The sequence below is a fragment of the Vitis vinifera genome, chromosome 10 (genome assembly GCF_030704535.1).
Source record: "Vitis vinifera cultivar Pinot Noir 40024 chromosome 10, ASM3070453v1".
Classification (NCBI taxonomy): Eukaryota; Viridiplantae; Streptophyta; class Magnoliopsida; order Vitales; family Vitaceae; genus Vitis; species Vitis vinifera.
Window position 1 is genome coordinate 18,488,397 of NC_081814.1, and position 20,011 is coordinate 18,508,407.

The 20,011-nt window shown below is 32.8% G+C and overlaps 1 protein-coding gene across 1 annotated transcript in view; it reads right to left on the minus strand.

Moving 5' to 3' along the window:
• LOC100261601 (probable LRR receptor-like serine/threonine-protein kinase At1g56140) overlaps nucleotides 1–20,011 on the minus strand; it is an 81,487-nt gene that overhangs the window by 18,642 nt on the left and 42,834 nt on the right. The window contains exons 3-5 of the mRNA XM_019217935.2: nucleotides 5,965–6,036; nucleotides 5,690–5,761; nucleotides 4,065–4,136 (exon numbers count right to left, since the gene is read on the minus strand). Of these exons, the coding sequence (XP_019073480.1) occupies nucleotides 4,065–4,136; nucleotides 5,690–5,761; nucleotides 5,965–6,036 (216 nt within the window). The remainder of the gene's footprint in view (nucleotides 1–4,064; nucleotides 4,137–5,689; nucleotides 5,762–5,964; nucleotides 6,037–20,011) is intronic.

Here is a 20,011-nt window from a genome sequence, read left to right on the forward strand (position 1 = left end):
TATAATCTCATGATTTTCAATGAGAGTCAAGAAATCTATGGATGAATTATTGACTCCGATGCATTCTCTTTAAGCAAAGGTGAGGCATAAATCAGCTTCCTTAATTGGTTTGATGGCTTTCATAGGCGATTCATTGATTGTCTAGTCATTTAAATTTAGAAACTTAACTATCTCAAGATCTTCCTACAAAGAAGATTATGAAGAATAAGGAAATTTGTTGTCATCAACACAACATGGCCGATTAATAGTTGGGTGAAGACATGTATATTCTTTGTGCTAAGATCTGTATCCAATACAAATACAAGGCAACTAAATATATTTTCTCCATAATTAGGTAAATAAGAATAGTAATCATAGCTAAAAACCCATATTCCATTGTAATTGCATGCCTTTTATACAACTTTTGAAAATGAGTATTTGGGTACAATTTTGAAGATGTTAATTGATTAATAATATGCACAATAGTTAAAAAAGCATTAACCCATAATTTTTGTGGAAGATTAGCATGAAGTCAAATTGTGAGTACCATTTCCACCATAGCTCTATGTTTAAGTTTAACAACTCCATTTTGTTCTAGATTTCCTAAGACAGAAATTTAATGAACGTTTTCCACAATTACTTAAATGATCATTGAAGCCTTTACGCTAAAATTCACACCCACCAACACTTTGAAAATTTTAAATATGCCTATTAAACTAATTTTCCACCATCTTTTGAAATTCAAGAAAGCATTCATAAATTTCTAACTTCCTTTTCAATGGAAAAACCAAGTATGATGAGAGTAATTATCAATAAATACTTCATTGTACTTTTATTTTTATGTAGAAGCAACTAGAGCAGGCCCCATAAATCAAAATGAATTTTGTCCAAAAGAAAAGTTGAAAGTTGAAATTTTATTAGATAGTGTAAAGTGAAGCCTACAACTTTTTCCCATTTGACAACTAGCACAAACAAAAGGGTTATTAATCCAACTAGAAACATCAATAACTATCTTTTCTTTCTAGAACTTTAAAAGCATTGAGCCACGATGACCCAAGCTTAGATGTCATGTTTTATAATAGGCTTAATTTCTTCAGTCTATGCTTACAAATGCCTTCTTATAGTCTTCATTTAAAGCATATAGTTATCCTTGTTTATGCTTGTCATCAAAAAAATTTTATTGGGATCCTTTATCACAAAACCATTAGATGAGAACTCAAAAGTGCAAGAATAATCATTTGTTAATTGTCCAACTCACAACAAATTCTTTTTTCTATGCCTGGTATCCAAATAGATATAACCAATATGAGAAATACTAAGCTAGTTGTCATTACCAACGTAAATACCATCTCATTCCTTATAAGGCTGGAATTGCAAATTTTACCTGGATTGTTAGTTAAATGTGCAATTAACCCAAATCTGCATAGAACTTTGAGTTTGATTCTTCCTTCAAACTAAGATTGCCAAGTGCTAGTGAGACATCCTTCACTTAATAAGCATAATCAAACTTGTGCCAACATTTTATAACACTGTGATTAGTTTTTCCACAAATTTGACAAATTAGTTTACCATAAATATTTTCAGAGATTTGACCTAACAAATTGTTATATATCCTACTACTTGTTTGTATTTGGATTCTAAGCAGCATTGTTAGCTAGGGGTGTTTGCAAGACTTCGACTCCCTATAGGTGTAAACCCTCTCCCTTGTGAACTAAAATACTCTCCTCCCCTTCCTCTTGTACCTTGATTATTCTGTCTAAGAATGGCTTGATTATGATTCATCTGGCTTTTATTTTTTTTCATTCATTGCTACCTAAAAATTATCATGGTTTTGTAGATCCATTGAGAGTTGTTTGAATGGTACATTAAGGCAGTTTCGTCAACATGGCTATTTGAAAATGACTGTGCTTTAGTTTGAGTTCTCTACAAAAAGCAAACACTGTGTCTAGATCAAATAATGATTTGTTGATGTCTACTAAACTATCCCAATTCTACTTGAATTTTCATTGATATTCTTCCATCGATCGAGATCCTTTACTAAAGATTGCAAGTTGATCTTTTAAATGGAATTCTTGTTCCTTTGTCATGGGCAGTAGTTAGTCTTCTGCCAATTGCCATACTTAGAAGGTGGTATTGGTTCCCAGGAATAGACTCAAGGTTTCTTTGGTCATTGTACCTAGAAGCCATGAGGTGAGTAACCAATCCTTGTTAACCGACTTATGATAGTCCGGGTTTGGTTGAGGCTTTCCACCATCATCATTAATCTCCTTGGATGATTTTCTAGCATAAAAAATATGGTGAAAAATATCAAGATGTTTTAACATTGGCTAAACTTGAGAACGCTAAAGGGTGCATTGAAGGAATACAATGATTTTTTTCGTTCATAGATCGGGTATTGTAGAATCAATATCTATCTATCTATCTATATATATATAATAGAAGATATATTACACAAATTTAGGAGGCTCATAAGGAATTTTATTTCCATTTCCACTTATTTTAATCGCCTAATTTTGCTTCATCGACTATATTCCAATAATTTGTAGAGTTTAAGATCCATTTCAAGAGCTTTAACTCCTACAATATTATTGTCCTTATCACTAAGAACACTCTATTGACTAACATCCAAAGAGATTTACTAAAGCAAATATTTTTCCACAACTTGACATCACCAATCTAGGAAGAATGCCACTATCATTTCGTAGATCCTAGCTAGTATGCTTTCCAGCCTAATGATCTCTATAGTGTTCTTACTAAAACCATGAAAAGAATAGAACACTTTTAGAAAGCACCTAAGTTATTCGCATTGTTGAAAAGAGTTTCCATAATAAATCTAAAGCAAAGGGACGATGAAGGAAAATAGGATTGCAAATTTCTCATTCCTCAAGCACATGATACAATAATCTAAGAATCACTAGTATTTTAGGTGATATCCGGATTTCCAAAATAAGTATGGCTTGAGATATATAGAAGAATCAACTCTCAGAAAGGGCTTAAAGTAAAGAATTGGGGAGAATGAACCATAGAGATCCAAATCCAAATACCTTTCATATAAACTCGTGAGTAGAGGAGAGAGAACTTTCAAAGCATATTTTAATTAATACCTCATAGCGAATACTCATGGAAATTGGAAACTGGTTCAAAGTCTTTTGTAAATAAAGGGTTCAAACTTACACCAAAAAATTTTGAGGCCATCTAGTTTTACCTTGTGAAGTCCTTTTTGAGAATCCCTCACTCTTTCTTGATGGTAGTAATGTCAAAATTGCCTTTGCTAATGCCTAGGTGGATGAGATAAAGAGCCTCCCAATCATCCTTCCTTGCTACTTTCTTTAAATTAAACCATCCTCATCATCTTATGACTTCTTTTAGTCTTTCTCTAAAAACTCTTATGATTTTTTGAACCAATTAAGCAAGGGCTTTTTCCATGTGCTATTGAGGAACTTGAAATTCAATGAACCCCATTAATATCTTCTTTAATTAGCATAAAGCTTATATAATCTCCATAAAATGCTTTCTTACCTCTTCACTACCATTGCATTCACTACAATTAACAACTACTTCATTAATTAGTTTGAAACTTCATTGTCTTGACCATTTTTCCTTATTTGTCATACCAAGGACTTCTCTTAGAGGGTATAGTACTTCATTCATAGACAAGCAAGTTTCTAGACCATGACAAAAAAACCTAAAGACTAAGAATGAGAAATATGCATGAGATCTATCCAAATAGATTAGTTACAACTTACAACTTGACCTCGCAAGTTTTAATGGTTCTTCAATAACCAAAAAATAAGGTTTACCTTCCAAAAATATTTTGGTTCTCTTCCCTACTTTCCAAGTCCTACTTCCACTGTCAGAAAAACATGGTACAATGCACATCCAATACTTGAATAATTTAATTTTCATTTTGTGTTGATCCAGACTTAACTAATGACCAATGATTTCTCCATGTAATTAGCTGCCTCTGCTGTTTGATTATCATAGTGGTAATACTCTTTCAAAAAAGTATTGCAAGTTTTGTTTTGTTTTCCCACAATATTTGATAGATAGTTACAAAAGAAAAATATAAAGTTCTCAAAACTTACAGGATTTTTAGCTCTTTAAGCTTTCCAAGATCCTTTGGAATTGTCCCAGAGAATGCATTGTGGGCAATTGAACTGGTCAAGATGAAAACAACATAAGGCATCCACAGATCCAAAAAACAATGTTAAACAGAACTGTAATTTTAAATTAATTGGCCATTCTTTATTGCTCATCAAACAAGCACAATACTGAGAAAAATACATTAGCACTTACTATTACATGTCAAGTAGGGATACAGATGCGTATTAGAACTATGTCCATAACATGTATAGATCGATGCCTCACCATGATTAAAATATACATGACAAAGAAAGAGATATAAAGCAGGAGGATCTTTATATTTCGACTGGGAAACTAATAAAATTGCATCAGTACTTTCACTGAGAGGGGTAGCCAATAGGAGAAATAAGAAAGGAATTTCCAATGTCTTTTTTTTCTTTTCATGGGCTACAAGATAATTACGAATATTTACTCTTGCATGGCAAACAGTTCTATTGTTACAGATTAAGGATCTTTATTGGTTTGATTATTTGGTCATGGAAACCTTCACCTGGGTATTATATAAGCTCACATGATCTGTCCAAAAGTTGGTTTTCCCCTAAATTATGGATCATTTATAAATGTAGAAAATTGAACCACTCTCTCTATTCCTCAACTCTCTAAAACTTCTCTCAATTTTTCATTAGTTTGTGCTATTATTTTTTATTTCTAATGCAATTGATCATGACAGAGTAGTTAATTTGAAAATTTTCTTCACATGAATGTGTGCAATGCTTTACCTTAAAGTAACTATCGGCTATCAATACTTGCAGCATAGCAAGGAAGATTTTGACTGGCTATGAGGAAGACAGTAAAGATTTATAAAAATATGGTTATCATGTGTTTCTTTGGAAGTAAGTAGTAAACAACTTTTATTGCTTCGAATTTATTTCAAGGAAAATTACAACTCCCCCTCATGAGGTTTGTCCTAGTACATGAATTTATCTTCCCAAAATTAATCATCCCCTTCTCCAAGATTCTGACCATATAATATGACCTTTTCTTTTCATCCAACTAACTTTAATTAACTTATATGTGCTACAAAAGCTTAGAAGATATGAGGAAGTGTAGGTGAAGAAAACAGTAAAAATGGTGTCTAACAAAATCGAATAATACATATTTCAAAACATTCATATTAAGGAAGAACTAAGAAGGAAAAGATGACATTGGAAGAGATCATCTTCATCACACCACCCACAAAACGATCATCTTTCAAGGTGTTATGCCGTAGATGACCTCTTTTACAACCATAAACACTGATATTTTATTATGACAATTTTAGTGCTAAATTATTAAAACAAAATATCTGTTTGTAGCTGCCATTGGAGACTTGTTAAATCTGTTTAATAGACTCAAACATGATCAAAATAATTCGTATTTGATTAATGAAGTATACTAACAATTTCATTATTAGGGTAAATCAACCCACATCTTTTTTCTCCCAAGTCCTAACTGAAAAATAACCTAAAGAGTTGACCTGATTTTGGAATTTAGAGGGTCAGGTTTCCTTATTTCTTAATAGGTACTCTATTAAAGAATATGAAAAAAAAAAGTTTCTAAAAGAATGAAAAATCAAGTAAGAACTTACAAAAACTGCAATTTAGATAAATTTCCAATAAATGGAGGCAAGTGACCCGTGAAGGAATTTCGATCAAGTAATCTGAGAAAAGGAAAAAAAAATGTTAAAAACCAACTAATACCAAACCATCCATGCTAATTAAAGAAGTGTCAATTTTTTTAAATTTCCAAATGACCTTTCTCACACACTCAAAAGGGAAATCCATTGAGCTTGAAAACTTTTCACTACTTCATCTTAAAAGCCATAAATTAATGAGCAACAAAAATTGAGAAAAATATTATTACAAATAGGTGAGGTAAGTCAAAGCTGCGAGCTCTTTAGGAATTCTTCCCCTTTTGTTCAAAGCGTATATTTTCCTGAAAAGACAAAAACATATTCAAATAAAGAGGAATAGTTAGAATGCAATTTATATTTGGAAGACTTTCAAACTAACGGTGTGCTAATAATTTAAGGGTTTAAGTTGCATAGAGTTGTAATTATCCTAGTGTAACAACTCATTCCCTTCCATCTAGGTATTATCCACTTTAGGTGCAATATGTCAATACAACTTTAAAATACATCTACATAATTAAAAAAAGTCTACCACATGTACAGTGTATGAACTTCTTCCCCTAGTCGATGTCAGATATCACATTAACTCCTACCCATGTAGAAAAAATTCTCATTGTGTTTTATAGGATTATGAGGCCACTTAGATAAATAAACACCCCTTATGGGGCCAAACAGATAGAATCCCACATCAAGGTAGATGATTCGCTTTAATATCATTTGTAATTACTTACTCTCTCTTATGTAAATATTGTTTACATGATTACAAGATATCTACTACATGTAGTTCGATGAACTTCTTCCCTTGACTAGTGTGGAATATCACACCTAACTTGCTAGATTAACCATAATTATGAATAAACTCAATTTAATAATGAAAGTACCTTTTTAGATTCTTTTAAATTGATTAGTTTCAAGTTATGTGCTAGCTAAATATTTCTTTCATGATCCTTTTCAAGGAAAATAGATATAAACTAAAAGAAAATCAACTAAGAGGCTAGACAGTAATATTACTCAAGCTTTAGAAAAATCATTTGGGTATGCTATGGTTTCAGAAGTGTTATGAGTTAAAAAATTAATATTTATGTGTGTCAATGTATTAATTTAGGTTGTCAAGTTTACTCGTGTGTCGACCTATTAATTTAGGTTGACAAATTTACTCCAAAAACCAATGGTTCAAAACTACATCAGTTCTAAGATCTTTACATGTCATGTTCAAGTTGAAGACTATACAAGTTTAGGTAATTATATTTCAAATTTGAATTTAAGAAAAAATAATAGTGTGCTAAAATGCACATTTTAGTCATAATCGAGCATGAAAGACAAGCAATGGACACTTGAAAGCAACCAGAAGCTATATATAGAAAAATTGCACGTGAAGTGAGGAAAACTTGGTCAGACGCTCAAGCCCCACATAATATTTTTGTTTGGAATTTTTTAAAAGAATTGCTAGAAATTTTATACTTTTGTAAGAAGGACTTTTTTAGTTTGACATGACTAAAAATTTAAGATTTTTCTACAAAAAGAAATTGAAAAACATATTATACAACACCCTTATAAAATTCTTAGAGGCATCATTATATTGACCTGGTTTCTAAATTGTCAATCAAGAATTACCAAAGGAAATGTTGAAAATATTTTCAAAGAGAAAGGGCTAAAGTTGAGGATTTGATCCATTAAACCTAAATACAATTTTGAAGTGATCAATTAAGGAGCACAAGAGTGTATTACATCACAAACATGAAGAAAGATAGGTTTTAGACGATATAAGTCTCATAAGATAGGTAACATCCAGACCAAGTAAATTATTTAATTAATTTTCTTTCATATTTAAGGGATTATGGTTGTAATTAATAGACTTGTTTTTAGCTTAGTAGAAGTCCAAAATAGTTCTATAGGTGATTTTCTACGTATATTTTGTGACAAGTGTGTGGTTGATGATTATTGGTTCACTACTACAAAAATTGAAATTAATGACGCTTTATTTTATGACGCTTTCTAAAAGCGTCATTATTGAGGTTATACAATGACGCTTATAAGAAGTGTCATAGTTGTATTATTTATCTTGATACTTATTATAAGTGTCATTATTTGATGTCATCTTTTTCCTTATAATTGTGTATATAATGACGCTTATAAGAAGCATCATAGTTTTATTATTTACCTTGATACTTATTATAAGCATCATTATTTGATGGGTATGTAATGACGCTCCTGATAAGTGTCATAGTTGTATTGACTTTTAAAATTTTTGTTTTTAAGTTAACTTATACAAATTTTGATATTAGAATTTTATTCTATAAATTAATTATGGTAAATTGACATTAATATTAATGACATAAAGTTGCTACATTAAGGTTTTTTAAAAAAAATTGGATATAAATAAAATAAAATCCTAATAAATTATTTTTTTATTATTTGATATTAATTTTTTAAAATATCAATATTCAAATTAAACCAACATCAACCTAAAATATCAAATAATTAAACAATATAAATTCATTATGAGTTCAATATATAAAAATTATTATTGGAAGATGAAATAAAGAATACTATTTTTAATTTATTGAAAAAGGACATGCATGGTATTTTAAAATTTGTTATAAAGTCTCCATTGAAAACCCTAACTTTTGGAAGACAAGAAAGAAGGGAGAGAGCCACCGTTTTTAGTGAGAAAGAAGAGAAGAGAGAAAAACGCAAGTTTTTCTCATCATGCTCAGATTTCATCAAAGGTCCGATCCTACTTCGTCCGTGGTCCGATTGAGTTGAAATTTGGAGGAGAGTTTCGTGACTCATTTATCTTTAATCTGAACGGTGAAGATCGTATTTGGAGTTTCGGAAAGTCATTAGAAAGAAAGAGGAGAAGAGAGAAAAACGCAGGTTTTTCTCATCATGCCCAGATTTCATCAAATGTCCGATCCCACTTTGTCCGTGGTCCGATTGAGCTGAAATTTGGAGGAGAGTTTCATGACTCATTTATCTTCAATCTGAACGGTGAAGATCGGATTTGGAGTTTCGGAAAGTCATTAGAAAGAAAGAGGAGAAGAGAGAAAAACGCAGGTTTTTCTCATCATGCCCAGATTTCATCAAATGTCCGATCCCGCTTCGTCCGTGGTCCGATCGAGTTGAAATTTGAAGGAAAGGTTCATGGCTCATGTATCTTCAATATTAACGGTGGAGATCGGATTTGGAGTTTCGGACAGTCATTAGAGAGAAAGAGGAGAAGAGAGAAAAACAGCGGTTTTTTACATCATGCCCAGATTTCATCAAAGGTCCGATGCCTCTTTGTTCATGGTCTGATTGAGCTGAAATTTGGAGGAGAGGTTCATAAGTCATTAATCTTAAATTTGAACGGTGAAGATCGGATTTAGAGTTTTGGAAAGTCATCTTTCAGCCAAAAACATAACCTTTATTTTGGATGGCTAAAAGTGTCATTGTTGCCTAAGACATACAATGACAGAGGCGAAGAGGACGCTTTAGAGAAGCGTCATCTGTTACCTTTCTTGACGCTTAAAAAACGTCATTGTTTCCCATTTTTCTTGTAGTGGCTTATTTGATTTATCATTGAATACCTATAAGGCTATCTCAATAATCAATTGATGTTTCTTTAGAACATTTTTTCTGTTGGTTGAATTTTAATATCATAATATTACCTGAACAAGAGTTTAGATATTACCTCAAGGATCTATAATTTTCATGATGATTTATAGTGGCCTTAAATTTTGATCTTACTTGATCTCTAAAATTTCTACCCTAAGGTTTTTTAATTTTCATTAATAATTTGCAACATTTTTCAAGGTTTAGGTGCACTAAGAAATTTAGTTTCCCTCAACCACTTAATAAGAACAAACTAGATCTTGAAGAATTTTTGGCAACATGAAATATATAAAAACACATAAACAAGGCTAGGGTTTGGAGAACTACGAGAGAAGACTTTGGAAAGAGATAAAAATAATAACAATAAATAAATAAATTCTAAAATTTCTTTCTCACTTCTCTTATATAAACAATCTAGAGAGTTGCCCCAACCCACAACTTTATGGATCTTTCCTAATCCAACTAATATTCTATTTATTTTAAAATAAGATACATATTTTTCTAATGCAATATGAACTCATAATTAGACTAACTTGAAACCTTTGTTTAAATATTTGATTTGTTCTCTGAGAACAATTTGTAAAAGTCTCCAATTCAAATTTTCAGATAGATACTTAACTTTATGCAAAAAATCAACAATTTATTTAATCAATCCATAGATAAATTTCAACAAGATCTCTCATGTCTAATCCATACCAACACCTTTCGTAACCTTTACCAGCATATTTGAGGAAAAAAAATGCTCCAAAAAAATGCCATATATGAATATAAAATTAATGGAACTAAGAGGAAATCCACCTCTACTAGTGTGGGACAAAATTCACTAAGTGTACTACATAAAATCCACACCTTAAATTTGCCTAAGGTGAATTTTGCTAGAGAAGGGGATGGATTTGGCTGCTTCTTTTCATTTCATCCCCTTTTGATTACAATTGTGATCCCATGTGTTCTTGAGTGTCCTCAATAATCCTCTATGCATCTTCTATGCATAAACATCATTTCAAAACCTCTGTATAAGTTGTGCACTAAACCATATGAAGACAACTAAAGATCTAATCGTCCTCTTATGTTTTGGTTTTCTATTGAATATCAACATTCTAACCAAACTTAATGGTCTTGTTGGTACTAATCATAAACTACAAACATATTCTATTAAAATGTTGTGGTCACATTCCAACACATAATGAAATATAATGCTAAGAACCCACTTGTTAGATAAGTAGAAGCATACCCCTTCATGATAATAATCAATGTAAGGGAGTTTAGAATTATCTTCTTTATTAACTTATTACCCATTCATTCTTAAATCCATGTCTCAACCATGTATTGTCACTAACATAGAACTCAAAATCTTTTTTTAGAAACTATGTATCCTTTATATGTATAATAGAAAAAAAAAATCATAATCCATTTTCCCTAGATGACACTACTAAACTCAAATTTCTATGATCATACATCACAAACCAAAAGCATACTTCTTGCATGGACTCGTTATATGAATCTAAGAAAATAAGGCTAATCTTACATTAGGAAAACACCTAAGAGATGGGATGAATTGGGTTTTAAAAAAATCTTTTTAAACACAACAAATTCAAGCAAAAGAAGTAAAAATATAAAGAGATAGAGTTAGAGAAAGCAAACACAAATTTTATAGTGGTTCGACACCCCTTGCCTACGTCTACTCTCCTCAAACTCCTAACCGAGTGAGAGTTTCACTATCCTTGAAGCTTCAACCAAGCTTCTAACATCTTTACACTTGGATTTCAGCTCCAATGAGCTCTTACACAATCCTTTAAGTATTAACCAACTTGAAACTCTCTTTTCATACAATCTCATTTAAAAATAATGATGGAAACTCTCAACCTAGCTCAATAGAGGCTCAAATACAACATAAATGCTAGGACGAATGACAACGGTGCACTAAAGAGTATGCAAGTGAGGATTTAATGCACCAAGGAGAGAATGAGAGTTTTTAAGAGAAGAACAAGTAGTTAAACAATTGAACGCAAGTGTTCTCGTACTCATAAATGAAGTGGAGCTCTCAATTTATAGGTTTCTAGCCTCAAGAGCCAAAACTACCAAAAAGTAACCTTGATCGGTCGCGTTGTAGGTCGATCAATTGACTATTCGTTGGGCAATAAATGCATGGCAAGTGACTGTTGGGCCTCGACCAATCCTTGACCGAACCTCGATCGGGAAGACCTACCCATCGATTGGGAATGAATAGCTACTAGAAGAAATAAAAGATTTTTTGCATCCCTCGATCGGTTCTCGATCAAGAAGGCATAACCAATCCATTGGTACCCTAACCGATTGAGTCGATTGACTAGTCCCTTGATCAGTTCACCTACTTTGGCCCGAAAACCTGTCTTTTTCTATTCCTCACTACAAGAAAAAAGGTCATTGTTGACATATATTATCTTGACTTAAGGTGATATGTGTCAATGTTGCTATTTTAATGAACAACTATGACATATACAACTTGTTTAAACCAATAATGACATATATAAAATTTGTTGAATTCTTTCATGACTTATATAATAGAATCTTGACAGATAATTTATAAGTCAATGTATTCAAGGTACTTAAATAAAAGCAATAATGATAATAATTTGTTTGATATGTGTATATCTAATTTACTTACTAAGTATTATAAATTGAAGTGACAACAATCAATTTTGATTAAGGAAGTTAATATTTAATAAATTTTTTTAGTAATGTTAATATCAATTTTCATTATGAGTTTAATATATAAAAATTATTATTGGAAGATGAAATAAAGAATACTATTTTTAATTTATTGAAAAAGGACATGCGTGGTATTTTGGAATTTGTTATAAAGTCCTATAAAAAGAGAAAGGAAGGGACGGAAAGACATATTTCATACTTCAACAAGCCTTTACCATTTTCTTTACTGAAAACCCTAAATTTTCACTCTCCATTGAAAACCCTAACTTTTGAAAGACAAGAAAGAAGGGAGAAAGAAGGGAGAGAGCCACCGTTCTTAGAGAGAAAGAAGAGAAGAGAAAAATGCAGGTTTTTTTTCATCTTGCCCAGATTTCATCAAAGGTCTGATCCCACTTCGTCCGTGGTCCGATCAAGCTAAAATTTGGAGGAAAGTTTCATGACTCATTCATCTTCAATCTGAACGGTGAGGATCGGATTTGGAGTTTTGGAAAGTCATTAGGAAGAAAGAGGAGAAGAGAGAAAAACGCAGGTTTTTCTCATCATACCTAGATTTCATCAAATGTCCAATCCCGCTTCGTCCGTGGTCGGATCGAGTTTAAATTTGGAGGAGGGGTTCGTGGCTCATGTATCTTCAATATGAACAGTGGAGATTGGATTTGGAGTTTCGGACAGTTATTAGAGAGAAAGAGGAGAAGAGAGAAAAACACAGGTTTTTTACATCATGCCCAAATTTCATCAAAGGTACGATGCCACTTTGTCCATGGTCTGATCGAGCTGAAATTTGGAGGAGAGGTTCACAACTCATTAATCTTCAATTTGAACGATGAAGATCGGATTTAGAGTTTTGGAAAGTCATCTTTCGGCCAAAAATAGAACCTTTGTTTTGGTGGGCTTTTCTCTCCGAACTGTTTTGATCATTAGCTTTGATCGAGGTCAATTCGTGGTCCGATTGAGTTGCAATTTTAGGAGCACGTTTAGGACGCATTAATCTTCATTCTAATAGTGGAGATTGGATTTGGAGTTTGGAAAAATGGTATTTCAGTCCGAGAACCTTGACAAAAGTGAAAGAAACATTGACATATGTCATAGTAACAAAGATTTGATCATTGGTAGAAATAGAAACAACCTTGACATATGTAAATGTCAAGGTAGATTTAAACTTTTCTTGACACTGGCATAGATGACATATATAAATAGTAACATACCTTAACAGATATACCCTACCTTGATGGTGAAAAACTGTCAACGAAAGGCTTTTTTCTTGTAGTGCCTTTCACTTCTAACACTTAGGCAAGGTCTTTAGGAGTATTAATAAGACAAATTTGAAACAATTTGCCTAAAGTTTTGTATAAGAAAACTTGAGTTTTAATGGAAATTTGACTTTAATGCATAAACTGAGTTTTTAAAGATGTATGAAAAGATATGAAAATCCTAAGTGCACCCATGCATTCATCTTACATATGTTCCCTAAGATTAAAGGTCTTCTATATGTCTCGATCTTGCATCCATTAGGTCATTTGATGAATTTCTTGTATATCCTTTTGAATTTCCAAACTAAAACTTTAAATTCTTTAAATTCAAAATAATTAGCAACTTAACTATGGTTTGTTATTATCAAAACACAATTAGGAGAACCCTTGGGTTAACAATTTTTTTTTTTTATGATGACAAACCTTGGTTATCTAGGATGAAAAGAATCTCCTTCTCAAACCCAATGTTTTCAAAAACAGATCAGACATTGAATCGAAAAAGTTACTGGTTCATAATTCACTATTCGGACCGATGATCGGACCACGGTTGAACCAGTGACATCATAAATATATAAATTTTATTTTATTAAAATTAAAATAATTATAAGAAAGTGAAATATATATATATATGTCAAACTTTATATTACATAACTTAAATATTAAAAAACATACTTATAAGGAGAAACAGGGGAAGTAATATCTTACAATGGATAGGATAGGAAAGCTTATGAAAAAGCTTTGGCTTGGGGATCTTACATCATGAGAGAGGAAGAAGAGAGAAGGAAGAGCTTAATATAGAGAACGTGGGAAAATTAACCGTGCTTACAACTGAGGAACTAGCCTCCTTAAATAGTTGAAAGTAAGAATCTTAAATAGTACAAAGTAGATGATAGGGCCCTGAATACTCTTTGACTTTGGCTATGAATAGTAACCATTTGTGAAGTGAATAGTGAATAGTAAAATTGACTTTTACTGTAGCACTTTTGACTTTTCAGCAAACGAATCTTGCTTTCGATGGAATACTGAGGGCTGTTAGACTACTTTTGAACTATCAAATCACATGTAGGAGACAAACATGCTTTTGGTGTTGAAATGGCTTAAAGCTTGTTGGTGGAGAATCACCTTGTCGATAGAGAGTCACGAGAAATCTTGAATGAAGTGTGCTTAAGGGAGAATATAATCTCTACAATGCTCCTCAAGTAACTTGACGTCTTCAGTAACAGACTCGGTTGGTAAATGATCAATTTTCTTGCTGCAGAAAATCTAATGAAAGAAATCTGAAGCGATGAGATTACCCATATTCTTAAGATACGCCTCAAAGTCTCAACTGATAATCCTAGCCCTCTAGAATTTGATATGGTTAATAAGAGGTTCAGCACAAATATCCAAATGTTCAAGAAGATAGACAATAAGGTTGGCCTTCTATTCTGATAATGGAGAGAGATATTATGTTGCGCTGGTAACAAACAACCATCAGAAACCCATTCAAGAGCTTTGTTAATGATGATGGTATCAACAAATTTTTTGTTCATCTTAAAGCCCTGTAAAAAAACCTAGGTCTAGCTTTCTCCCAAAATTAATAGTATGACTAGGATCAGAACAAACTAGTTGATGAACTAGACCATAGTCCAAGAGTAATTCTGGGGTTAGGATTAAATCTTCACCTCTAAAAGAGAGACTGATTGGCTTATAATACTACAAGTCTAAACAAACTTGACTAATAGTGAAATTCGTGTTGCTTTTGCAGAATAGTTGTTTTGAGCCTTGCTAGTAAAGAAGAGGATCTTCAACAATTCGACAAAACTTAGAATTGTCAAATTCCATATCTTTGACCAATTTTAAACTTAAGACGCGAAGACCAAGGACGACTAAGAGGTAAATATTAAGATCTTGAAGATATGAGGAGATAAAAACTTGTTTTTCTTCTACCATGGCATTGATCTTTTCTTGGATCAAGAAACGGACATCCTATTTAAGATAATACAACATCTCTTTCTTATGAAAATACATCCTTATTTTAAAGTTATTCCACTCATCCTCACTTAATTTTACTTCATCCGCCAGTAGGGTGGATTGCTTATTTCACCATTTTCCAGTGGGGAAAAAAGGGCTTAAATCTTAAGCATATTTTGCTGACCTTGGAGAAAGTCAACTATTTCTAGTTTCCTTTCCAAAGTTTTACATCTTTCCTGCAAATCACAAAGACTTTTGAGATAAAAAAATAAAGGGTTAGTATTATTAGATAATCGATTTGTAAGGAAAGAATCCTCCACAGAAGGCAGAGAACTCGAACTTGCTCCTTTATCCCTATTAAGAGATAAGGAAATCTTAAGAGTTTCTGAAGGAAGAGAATCTTTGGAGAAACTGCAGAATACTACAACATCAAAATATTCATAGTATAATGGCATGAATTTTTCAGAAAGAGCTAAATAGGACTTTTTAGAGTCTGAGGATTTCTTAATAGGCTTAAGAGGTTGTTTTTCTTTTTTGGGGGCTATGGTCTTATGAATCCTACAAAAATTCATGAGTAAAGAAATCAGGGATTGAGTTATTTTCTTCTTTAATATACTCAATTTGAAAATCAAAATTACTTAAAATAGTTTGTCATCTAGCAAATATATGCTTAGAAGCTACATTCTTAACATCCTTTTGTAAAACTGATTTTACAGATTTGTAATCAACTCTTAACAAAAATTCTTGGTTTAAAAGATCATCTTGAAATTTTGAAATGCATAAAACAATGCTTAAAATCTCTTTCTTAATGGTGTTGTAATTGAATTGGGCTTTATTCCAGGTTCCTGAAGTATACCTAACCAATCTCTTAAGATTACCATCTTTTTTCTTAAGGATTCCATCATAACCTATATCTGAAGCATCAGTTTCAACAATCTTAAAGGTTTTAGGATCAGCTAAGGCAAGACATGGTAGTGTCTTAACTCTAGACTTAATGGTCTTGACAATCTTAGTGTGTTCCTCGTTCCAAGGAACTGGATTCTTCTTAAGTCTTTGTCTTAAAGGGACACATAACTGGATTATATCCTTAAGAAAATTTGATACATAATTAAGGTTTCCTAAGAAACATTGCAATTTTTTTTTTATCCTTAATTTCATCAGGAAACTTATAAAAAAAACTCAATTGACCTTTGAATTGGGGTAATGGTTACTTGGTAAATATGATGACCTAGGAATCTAATCTTAGTCTGAAACAGGTTAATCTTAGTGGTTGACAAGCTTAAACCATTACTCTTAACAATCTAAACGAACTTATTGAGATGTTTCCAATGTTCCTCTACAGAAATAGAGTAAACCAAAACATCATCAATATAGACAATGATGAAATCAGAAAGCTGGTTAAAGATTTCATTCATTATGTTCTAGAATTCTGAAGGGGCATTCTTAAGACCGAATGGCATTACGTTCCATTCATAATGTCCAAAGGGTACTATAAAAGCAATCTTATATCTATCTTTTTATGCAATCTGGATCTGCCAAAATCTTGATTTCATATCAAACTTAGAAAAAACTTTATACTTAACTAACCTTTGAAGTAGGTCTTTCTTATTTGGAATAGGATACCTAATCCATCTTAATGCATCATTAAAAGGCTTGTAGTTGATAACTAGTCTAGGTGTTCCTCTTTCTAATTTAGTTTGTTTCTGAACATAAAATGTTAAACAACTCCAAGAGGACTTAGACTTCCTTATCAACTTTTTATCAAGAAGATCCTGGATCTCCTTTTCACAGTAACTTAATAATTCCTTATTCATTTGGATAGGTCTGGCTTTAGTGGGAATATTCTTCTCACTAAAGTCTGGCTCATAAGGTAACTCTACCTCATGTTACTTCTTATGCCAAAACGCATTAGGAATGTTAGAGCATATTTCTCCAACAATCTTAATGATTACTACTCAAAAAGTGCTATTTCATAGCTTGTAATTAACTCTTTTAAACACTTTTGAGTAGTAGTTATCACCTTTTAACCCAATTAACATATTAAGGACCCTTGCAATCAATTCTAATCAAATTGTGTTAAGTTTTGGTGTTTTGATAGCTTTTTTATCACCAAAGCAATCAGAGATTGAGGAGAGTTCTTTGGAATCCATGGCAAAGCAATGGAAAGCTCAGAAACATGAAGAACCGAAGCTTTGAAGTCCTTTTCCATAAGCAAATCCGGAATGCAAAGAGTATAGGATTCTTTTTATCGGAATGACGTAGCAAGGCTTGTGCACTTTAGTCAATGTTTCATATCCGGACAACATATCCGGATAGGATATGCTATCGTCCGGGGTATGATGATCGCGAGTGCCGTGTGCTTCTCCCTAAGGGAGTCCGGATAGGGGAGCGCACCACATATCCTCTTAGAGAATCCGGATGGAGTTGCTCCGCCGACATTCCACCCGGATGTATCACATCCAGAATTTTGCTCCGCCGACATTCCACCCAGATGTCTCACATCCGGAATTCTTCTCCGCCGACATTCTATCTGGATATTTCGCATCCGGCGCTTGACTCCGAATGGGAGAGGAGGGCGTTTCAACTTCCCCGGTCAGACGTATCCGGATCCTCTGATAGCGCTTATCCGGAGAGTTTCGCAGCCATTTTGCACAGTGCCGCGGTGTTCTCCTGAAGCTTCCCGATATGTCCGACCGACATTTTGAGATATTTTGCTTTAGATATTTGATGTCTAAATCCCCAAACTTTCCTTGTAACCCGCAATTATAGGATTCCTTAGTTATTAAGTTTGGAAAAAGGGTGAATAACCTCTTATATATAGTTTGTAATTTCCTTTACAAAAGATATCGAATATATATCGGTCATAATATCGATCATAAGATGTAGAATCTCTCGGGAGCTTGTTCTCAGAGAGATGACGCATCTTTTGTACAGTTTTGCAAGGAAGTAAAATACAGAGCCTTTGCTCTGCATTACCTTCTCGTTTTGATTGTATTGTATATTATTTACTTTTTCTTTCTAGCCAACCAAATTCTAAGGATTTTTTCTCAGAGGATGAGGGGCTAGGCGCTTTGTCTCTTGGAGTGAAGAAAGCCGGGTAAGTTTCCAAATGCATAAATTGGAAGTTTTGTTGTTTTAGTTTTTAATGAAGAGAAAGTGTGACCCGTTAATGGTTTTTATCTTTTAGTTAACTTAAAACGCCATTAAATCACCTGGGCCAACACTTGGTAAGGCAAGTGATCTCCATCCATTGAGATGCACTAGTTTACCTCTTGCGAGCCTTTAGGAGGTGGTTTGAAGGTAGGATTTTCTAGAATAGCCAACACTTGGTAAGCTTTTGGACTCTAAGGAGACATCCATTAGTTATCTCTTGCGAGCTTTTGACGGGTAATCCAAGGTTAAAGATCACCTTGAATGGTAAATGCTAGGTGAGAGGTATGAGTCATTGCAAGATGCATCAATGAGAGGGATTTAGTGTTTGAACCCATTAATGGGAAGCATATGTACCACACCGGTTAGAGAATTAACTATATGTTAATTCTCTAATGCGGGGAAAAGAAACAAGTGACCGGAACTCCCTTTTTGTATAAGGAACCTGAGCCTAGTGATCTAAACTCCAAGAAACACTTTTCTTTGTAAGTAAAATCAGTTACTATTTTTGGTTAGTTTAAAACCAAACTTTTTTCATTCAAACATCTTTATGTTTTCTTTTAAAGCTAACCTTGAAATGAAAAAGCACCAATTCATCTTTGAAGTAATATCAATTGTGGAGTGAAAACTCATCCCAGTGAACGATCCTAGAGCCACTATGCTATAGTAGCTTTGTCTTTGCTACCCTAGTTCATGGTGTAATAGGTTATAAATTTTGTTGATTACTCCCTCAATCAAGGAGCACCAGCTGGACATGAATCAGCTGATACACCAAGTGGGCACGAATCACTTACTCTTAAATTTTTCTATCGCATCTTGAGTTTTCTTAACTTTTAATTGCTCTTCAACTCTTACAAGATTAATTTCTTGTTTTAAAAGATTAACTTGGTTTTCCTTAGCTTCAATCACTTGATCTCTTAAAGTATTTATATTTCTTTCATCAGGTGGATTAGTGAATTCAAATAAAACTTCTTTATCTAAGAGCATTGTTCTTAGACCTTGCTCGTCTACCTTAATAGGATAGATAGAGTTCGAAAATGGGACTCCAAGAAGAGCTTTTTCCTTTAAGTCTCTAACTAGGATGAAGGTTTACTTAATGCAAATGCCCTAGTTACAAATGTGAGTGTTTGACCACTTGTACTTAAATTGTAAGTCTTTTACTATTGGCTCCTGAAAGAGTTTGCCTAGTTTTCTCAAAAAACCGGGTTGGTATAAGACCTTCTTGTAGGCAATTCAAAGTTGTTCCTAAATCAATCAAAGTAACAATATCAAGGATAAATTTATCCTTGATTACTATAGTTAGGAAGACTTCCCACCTTTGGAAAATAACGCTACTAACATAATTAAAGAATGCTTCTACCACTTCATCATTAGCTTGTGAAGATTCTGGAACTACTTCAAGGTTTTCCTAGTTATCAACAAGGTTTCCTTGATTAATAACAATCCTATTAATTTGTTCTTGGAGGTTTGTAAAACCTAAGCTTGTGAATTGTCTTAAATCTTTAATTTTCTTCTTATACTGTCTTACCTCTTCTTGAAGATCCTTAATGGTTAAGTCTTTAGGAGACTTTTGATTAAATCTTGTCAAGATTTCATTTAGATTATAAGGGCTTACTGTCTTCTTAACCTCTGGCTTACTGACAGA